General features: G+C 34.4%; 2 protein-coding genes and 1 long non-coding RNA gene across 8 annotated transcripts in view; 2 read left to right on the top strand and 1 right to left on the bottom strand.

Moving 5' to 3' along the window:
• Positions 1-662: 662 nt before the first annotated feature.
• On the top strand, positions 663-2,331 carry LOC128857361 (5-hydroxyisourate hydrolase). 3 transcript variants are annotated; one of them, XM_054093084.1, is made up of 3 exons: positions 663-863; positions 1,583-1,775; positions 1,848-2,331. In XM_054093084.1, exons 2-3 carry the CDS (start codon positions 1,665-1,667, stop codon positions 2,223-2,225), a joined length of 489 nt encoding a protein of 162 aa, XP_053949059.1. In that variant the 5' UTR covers positions 663-863; positions 1,583-1,664; the 3' UTR covers positions 2,226-2,331. The 3 variants fall into 3 exon arrangements, with proteins under 3 accessions (XP_053949059.1, XP_053949058.1, XP_053949061.1); XM_054093086.1 differs by lacking the exon at positions 663-863 and adding an exon at positions 1,076-1,164; XM_054093083.1 differs by lacking the exons at positions 663-863; positions 1,583-1,775 and adding an exon at positions 881-1,164.
• Positions 2,332-3,338: 1,007 nt separating this feature from the next.
• LOC128857363 (uncharacterized) lies at positions 3,339-6,004 on the top strand. Of its 3 annotated transcripts, none has more exons than XR_008453931.1 (3): positions 3,339-3,371; positions 3,509-3,627; positions 3,694-6,004. It is a non-coding gene; the product is annotated as an uncharacterized LOC128857363 (long non-coding RNA). The 3 variants fall into 3 exon arrangements; XR_008453930.1 differs by lacking the exon at positions 3,339-3,371 and adding an exon at positions 3,377-3,449; XR_008453932.1 differs by lacking the exon at positions 3,339-3,371 and adding an exon at positions 3,382-3,439.
• A 57-nt stretch (positions 6,005-6,061) lies between these two features.
• The window catches only part of LOC128857358 (myotubularin-related protein 4), a 59,525-nt gene continuing 57,435 nt past the window's right edge, over positions 6,062-8,151 (bottom strand). For both annotated transcript variants that reach the window (XM_054093078.1, XM_054093079.1), the window contains one exon: positions 6,062-7,557. In XM_054093078.1, coding sequence (XP_053949053.1) covers positions 7,141-7,557 — 417 coding nt within the window. In that variant the 3' untranslated portion in view covers positions 6,062-7,140. The remainder of the gene's footprint in view (positions 7,558-8,151) is intronic.

The raw sequence follows: 8,151 nt of genomic DNA, 5'->3' as shown, positions 1-8,151 counted from the left end.
ATTCATTTTTTAATTGTTCGTATGCTTTTTTTCTAAAATTTTTATTTTTATATTTTTCACTACTTATATCCCACAGCTCTCTCAAATTTTTATATTCGTTAATAAAATTAACATTATTTTCAATTGCCATTTTTTCCTTTTTCACTTCATTTTACTCCGTACGAACCTTCTTCTTCGCTTGTTTTCAACGAACTGAACGAGTAAAAGCAGTAAACAATGATACACACGAAGCAACGGTTGCAGCAACCTATCCCAAAAATCAAATTTATTTGATATTTTAGGCAACGGTTGCAGCAACACGAAAATCAATTGGCAACACAGCTACACACGAGGCAACGGTTGCTTCAACATGGCCGTGTTGCTGCAACGGTTGCCTGGTGTGTATTTAGCTTTATATGTGAACGTATTATTATACGGGGAATTGCTGATTCATTAACGTTCTCTGCAAATAGCTTGAAGTAAAGAGATATATTGCCTTGTTTGACAAACCGTTTGTGTGGTGTATTCCGCTCTTAACATACAGAGAACGTTAATGTTCTCTGTAACATATTTACACATACATATGTATGCATTAAGCTCTCCCAGAAGATCCACCTTATCTATTCTTCAATCGAATCAGCTTTATTATGATTACTAAATTCAAGCAAAAGGTTAATATTTGTTATGATTCAATTTCGGTCATAATCAGGCAATTCTTGGAAAAGATTCTAAAAATGCATTAAGTAGCTGCTAAATAATATTATATATTATATGTATGTACATATATATGTACATACATTTTAGACTAGAATCGCCAATAATATTTTCAGTAACCAAGTATCAGTATTGGCATTTAAACACTTGACTCGGAAGAATAAAGAATCGTTAGCTTAAATAGTGTTTCAATGTATGCATTTATGTGTGTATTTATGTATGTATGTACAGATATAGAAGTATTGTTGTATGTTTCGGGTGTATAGAATTCTTGAGCAGCTATCAAAAATGACCGGTTTAGTATACAGAATAGCATGTACAGTTGGCGGAAAAATTTTGCAATCGAGGAAGCACATTGTGTTGAAAATACTGCGGGATCTATGTATGCAAAGCGAGCAAGACAGCACGATGAAAAAAAATCCTGTTCTGTTCGTCACTGCGCTTTTTATGTATTCAGCATTCATTCAACATGTAAGTTCCTATACAGTTATTAACAGAACTGAGCGTACACTTGAATGGGTAACAGAAAATATATCGAATATTAGAATATTTCTTTACATACGTATGTATGTATGTAAGTTGTAAAATTTTAGGCAAAGCGAATTTTAATTTTATTTAATTTAAAAAGGTTTCAAACCACTGTCTGCGTTTTTGTGTATTTATTTTTTTAGCTCCATGTTTGAAGTTAAATATTTAAATTATTTTTCGCACATACATACCTATGTACATACCTATGTATGCACGTAGGTATACTGCATTCACAATTAAATACACTCGTACATACGTAAATACATACATACATGCAAATTCATGCGTACATATGTATGTATGTATATGGTACTTCTGCAGCCCACAACTAACTTTAAAATTTATAATCATCACATTTTAGATTTTTATGATAAACTGTCCAAACAAACTCCGGCAACTTATCTCATACTGAAGATAACCATTAAGAAAAATAATAATTAAAAATGAAGATAAGTGCAGCGATAATACTGTCATTGGGCATTTTTTCAATAAGATTTCATAGCACAATGAGCAGCAGCTGGGAACGCATTCGTTTACGCGTCGAAACAAAAGAGGTGCAAATATAGTACATACATACATACATATATTTTTTCCAATCATTTGCGCTAACTGTTCTTCATACTTAGAGCTTTGAGCCGGTTACCAGTAACAATGTGAGCGCTAATGTATCCACCATATCCGCACATATACTCGACACCACAGTGGGTCAAGCGGCGCAGAATGTCAACATTACCATTTACCGCCTCGAAGGAGCAGATCATTGGCAAAAACTAAACGAAGAAAGAACAAATCAAGATGGACGTGTAAGCCAATTAGTGAGTGCGTCACAGTACAAAGCTGGCATCTATAAGTTACATTTCGATGTGGAAGCATATCATGCAGAGCGTGGAGTTAAAAGTTTTTATCCTTTTATAGAGATTGTTGTGAAGTGTGAACAGGATCAGCATTATCATATTCCCTTACTATTAAATCCGTTCGGTTACACAACCTATAGGGGTACTTGATTTAATGATGGGCAGTTTAATATTCACACCCACACGAACACGCATACATACATGCATAGGTATAATATTTTCCAATAAAGGCATTTTGTTTAGTTTTAGATTTGAAGGGAGTATACATATATGTATGTACGTACATATATCCATATACATATATAAAACATACATACATACGTGCAGACATACATACATATAAACATACATACATACATGCAGACATAAATACAAATATTATATTTTTTTAATCCAATAATGTTTACGAGTTTTATTTTATTTGTGATTTTGTAAAGAAACACACTTGCTGCAATAGCTTTGGGCAACAAGAGCTTCTACTGGGATAAGTTACATATTCAAACATGTCTACTTTCTCCATCAAACATACATACATATGTATGTAAGTATAAAGTAAACTAGAACTTTTGCAACTTAGTCTTTTATAGTTTTGATAGTGTTAATGGAAACCTTAAAACTTCTACAAGCAAAAGTAGCACAAGATACATATCTACATACGTACGCACACTGGTGGCTATAAAAATAACGTATATCGTTCATACCTCAGTATGAATGTACTTCAGCTCGTTTGAATGCACTTGTCGTGTACACGGGGCAGTTTTGTAAAGATAATAACAAGTCATTCATAATACGTTCACATATAAGGAGATTATAAAATAATCACAAATATAACCATACTTTCTTAAATACAATTCTGTGTTATCGATAATTATTTTTACGAATGTAAGGAGAAACGTCAAAGTAAAAACTAAATAATATGGACACCGGCAAAGAAAACAGGTTTAAAGGAATAACTTTCATACAATTTTTGTTAGATATTATTAATTATCCATTCATGTTACAAAAAAAAACTTGCGTCCCTAGATGCTTTGGCCTGTTATTGCTTATTATAAAATGCAACATCGAATTTCGAATCCGTTTTGCTGCCATAATTTTTGAAACCTTAGTAAACATCGTTTACAGATTTCTTCCAACTGTTTATTACTAGTAGCCAATTGCGCAATTAAATTAACTATTTCTTCTTCTTGTCTTTTCTTCATTTCGTTAATAATAATTAAACAAACCAAAACTGCAAATTATTCCACCATAGCAATTTCTTTTCAAAACAGCACTGGCAGCTGATTGTCAATTTTGCAGGTAATCTACCCTATGTGAACGGGTCGATTAATTTTGTGGATTTTTTGGTGATTGCTGCATATGTGAACGTATTTTTGTGTAGACATAATTCTAATAAAATATTTATTAAATAATTTAGTTATGCGTTTATGTTACAGAAAAAAGCGATCGCAATGGCTCAAAGAAGCAGTCGAACTTCTTCTGAACTTGTCGGTTGCCAATTGACAAGGAATGTGTGAAATTGAATTAACAATTTTTTGTGGCAGCCAAGAGAAAGGTAATCATGAAAACCGAAATGTCTATACAGAAATTTTAATATTGATAAATAATTATTTATCAACAGGATGGCTGGTTGGTGACTCTTGATAACCATTGCAGCCATTTCTAATGGCTTCATTCAGAAATGTTGAAAATGGCAGTCAACGAAGACCAATGCGAAATGCTATTTTCAAAATTTTTCATAGAAATATGCGTCCACTTAATTATACAAGTACAGACTACAAAATCTATCTTTATGGCATATAGTGTAACCCGTAATGGCGCATGGAAAACCAATAAAACACCCTCTGACGTCAACTACTCTTTTAAAGTATTATACTCGTCGTCGGGCGAAATGGATTTGGAAGCTTTAGCTTTTCTGGTGGCTACCTTCACCTCATCGCAGGAAAAAGTAAGCGATTTAAGCAATTGTTCGACAGTTTGTGCAGCCGTCTGGTAGCACGAAGTTTAGAGCTGTCGCCCGGAGGATGCAAAATAAATTGCCAGCTAAAATAGCTCGCCCATCTCGTCTGGCCCAATGAAACACAATTCCAAAAAAAGAAACATTGCCACCCTCCTATTGCGCTTTCGGGTTCGACAAGCGTCCTACGGTGGACCAGACCCCATTCACTCCAGAGGTGCAGTTGCATGTCTTCAAATGCTCAACCCATTTAGTCTGCTTTTGCTGGATGATGTTCAGTTGAGATCCTTTATTCGAGGATCCTCGGGATCGGCTTGGCGTAAATGATCACGCTCGTTTGCTGTAACAGCTGCTGCAGCTGTTCTACCATAAGGTGTTGTCCCTCCGGTGTCTGCATCAATGGTGGACCATAAATGCTAAACCGCCGCCACTGTCCCGGGATCTGTACGGTGCACATTTGTAATAGTGCACTTGTAATCAGAGAGGGAATACTGTGGATTTTTTTCTTGGACCGCAGCTATCTAAATTCCACGTTGGTTTGAAAAATCAGTTATCTCTTTGATCTTTCTCGAGTGTCCGTTGCAGCTGATTTGTGTAGTCTCTAGAATTGCACTTGACTGATATGAGATTCCGAGGTACTCTGGTCTGGAACAGACTGTGTGGGGGCCAAGACCTTCTTGTTAACCCTCACAAGGGAATTGGAGCGGGAAGTAGGAGAGGATTGGGGCACAGAAAGGCCGGTGGGATGTTACTCAGGTGAGCTCCGTAGAGGTTCCGCTGTTGTTGTTGTAGCAGCATAAACATTCCCCATGCATATACGAGGAATGCTGCTGAAGTGACAGTCCTTGGCCGGATATAAATCCGGGTCGTTCCGGTAACTGTCACTTTAAGTGGACTAGAAGTTGCTGAATGCACCTAATGGTCACAAATCGTACGTACCTCTCGCTGTGGATCTTAAGACCTGAACAGAGCCTAAGAAGGAGTATTGGGCTTGCTGCATGTAGTTGTTCCAGTGACGATAGGCGAAGGTAAGGTTCAGCTTACTAAACAGGGCTAGTTTGTTGGGGCGACAGCCCTTGATCGAAAAAAAAAATCAGGGTAGTTCCGGTACGTAGAAGCGACTGCCATAGGAATGAAATCCAAACGCTAGTTGATTTCGGTAGGCGACGTTGAACAGGCAATTTGCCGTATGTTGTTATTTTTGTAGTATTTAAATCGGAGTAAGGAAATCAAATATGTAACGAGGGTCTTTGACCATTTTTTGCCGGTTATTTATATATATATAATTTGGGTTTTTGGCCGAGCTGCTCCTCCTACTTGTGGGGTGCGTCTTGAAGTTGTTCCAAAAATGGAGTGACCTTCAGTTTCAAGCCGACTCGGAACGGCAGATATTTTTTATGAGATGCTTTTTCATGGCAGAAACACACTCGGAAGTTTGCCATTGCTTGCCGAGGGGCGAGCGCCAGTTTTACAGGGACAAATTTCTCACAGTCAAAATTAACCTTCAACGAAACAGTTCGTTGTTTCATTATAGCTAAGAGATAGGACAAGCTTATTGAAACACCTATATTTATTTTTATAAATCTTTAACCAAACTTTTCCAAAAGTTATTATCTTAATATGGTTTCCGAAAAGTTGTGTCAATTGTTTTGCACCCTTCTCAATCACATAACCTATAAAATCAAGTTCGATTCGTATTGCATTTGCATTCAGTTTTATTTTGTTATAAGCAATAATTATAAATTTATTTCATAATTAAAACTCCTAATCGTACATAGTTACATTCAATTGTGTTCAATATAGGGATCAAGGGATCAAAGTTTAAACATAACCATTATAATATAATATGCACTTACAAAGAGTCAAATATTGTAAATTACACATTTTTATAATTAAATTTATTAGTATGTGAAAACGCGCAGCTTCTAGTTGCTTGTTTCGTTTTAAATAAATACACGTTCAATTTATTCGACAAGGTGATGTATTTCATTTTTGGTTTATGAATTGTTTTATTTTTAATTTTTTTAAACGCATTTTTATTTTTATTTTTATGCTCCATGCCATTTTGTTGTGGTAGGCTTTGGTTGTGTTAAAAGGAAAAAAAAAATTGCAAAACAAAAATTTAGAAATACTTTTTTATGCCATTTTTCCAATAGATTACTTTGTAAGAAGAATTTAAGTGAACATAAAACATACATACTGGGAGGAAATATTGATATACACGTTATTAGTCTCTTTTACATGGACATTTATATTCTTTTAACTTATACTTATTTAAGTATAATAATCTTTAATTATTTTTTGAAGTTAAACGAAATATATGATTATAAAAAAACAAGAAAAAGTCTTTTTTAATGTTCTTTCAATTTTATTTGCTATTTTTTTTAACAAATTCGCTTTTAATTTCGTTTTGAACAGCATAAATCAATTTTGTCTTAAACATTTTACGAACAATTTACATATGTAAATTTATAAAGTTATGCATACATATACAATATAAAGCAAAGTGTCTAATTTTTACTAATTTTGCTCTCCAAATTAACATTTCTGCAGAAATGTATGTATAAACATACACATACCGAAGGATTTGTAATTTACTACCTAGACTTTTTTCAGAAAAACTTATTGCGTTAACATTATTTTAACTTCAATAATTATTTAACACAATACAGTTATGTAAACTGAGTTTTTTTATGTTAAATTTCGTTTTCAAAATTACCAAAATGGAAATACATACAACTGCTTGATAGTTGTCACGCATTTCAATTTTCTTCACAGTTAGCAAAGAAAATGCAAATAACTAAAGTGTAAGATAAGAAAGAAAAAAAGTTGAGAATTTAAAATACAAGCACGCGTTAAGCAATAAAATCCACACTTGTCTAGGCACGATGGCAACAACGTTGCCGACAGTCTGGCAGCACAGTCTCTCTCGCGTTCGTTTTCCAAATGTTACTAATGTGTAACAGCATCTGCTGTTAAGCTGCTACACTCGTAATTAACAGCATGTTAGAGGTCTCTTATAAGAATGCTCATTAAAATTTAATTTCTGCTACGAAATGAAACAAAATGATTTTTACTTGCTCATCATGCAATGCGACTGCAAGGCAAATATTAATTTGCAACACTGGCTGCAATATTTTTGTTCGCCGCCATCAACATGTGCGACATGCTGTTACTTTCGATTTGTGTGCTTGTAGCTGCGGCTGCAGCGGCTACAGTAGCGCTAGCCGCCACTGCTGCAGTTTGTCTTTGTTGCTGCTGCTGTTGTAGCATAGCAGCCGCTGTTATAGGTATTGGAGGCGCTGTCATAATCAACGTACTTGATGCAGGTGTAGTTGTAGTCGCGACTGTAACTGGGATTGCAGGCGCTGTGCTGGTAACTGTAGGCACCACAATATTGGACAAGTTCTTTGAGGCTCCACCGCTAGGCGCGTAGACATTAGTTGCCGATGTAGTATTTGCAGAGGTGCTGGTGGTTGTGGTTGTATAATTTGGCATATTGGTTGTAATAACCGAACGGCTCTGTTGCTGAAAGTACAAAATAAATAAAAGAAAAATATTTTAATATGAGAGAAAAGCAAAGAAAACGCAATATTGAAATAGGCTTAAGTTTATTATTATTTTAAGTTTATTTCGAACCCTGAAAAGGGTTTTTGAAATGCTAATGATGGGCTTAACTTGAGATTAAATTAAAACTAAATTACTATTTTTTCTATTTCGCAATAATAAATTAATACATTTTTATTTATAGAAGAAATTTTGGGTTTAGTTTTTGTATATAAAATAAAAATTAATTTGTTAGTTAATTTTTTTTGTCAGATAACAAAACTGTTATACTATATAAGACATACATTTTTTCGTGCCTTGGTCTGAAAACTAGCTATAAGTCCAACCAGGGTATGAAAATATTTAATTATTATTTCAATACATGGCATATGTACCTACAGCTGTGTTTAAAAAAAATATAAGCGCGACGAGTTACCAAGTTTTGACTTGCTTTCTTATAAAAAAGTACAGTGCGTTTTACAACAAAAACCATATAACTCAAAGCACCAACTTTGCACAGAGTTCACAAAAATTTAATAAATTAAAAAAAAAAAAAAAAAAATTGTCAGCAAAATT

Source organism: Anastrepha ludens, chromosome 3 (genome assembly GCF_028408465.1).
Source record: "Anastrepha ludens isolate Willacy chromosome 3, idAnaLude1.1, whole genome shotgun sequence".
Classification (NCBI taxonomy): Eukaryota; Metazoa; Arthropoda; class Insecta; order Diptera; family Tephritidae; genus Anastrepha; species Anastrepha ludens.
The sequence above is the reverse complement of the archived record's forward strand: the minus strand, read 5'-3'. Positions and strand labels throughout refer to the sequence as shown.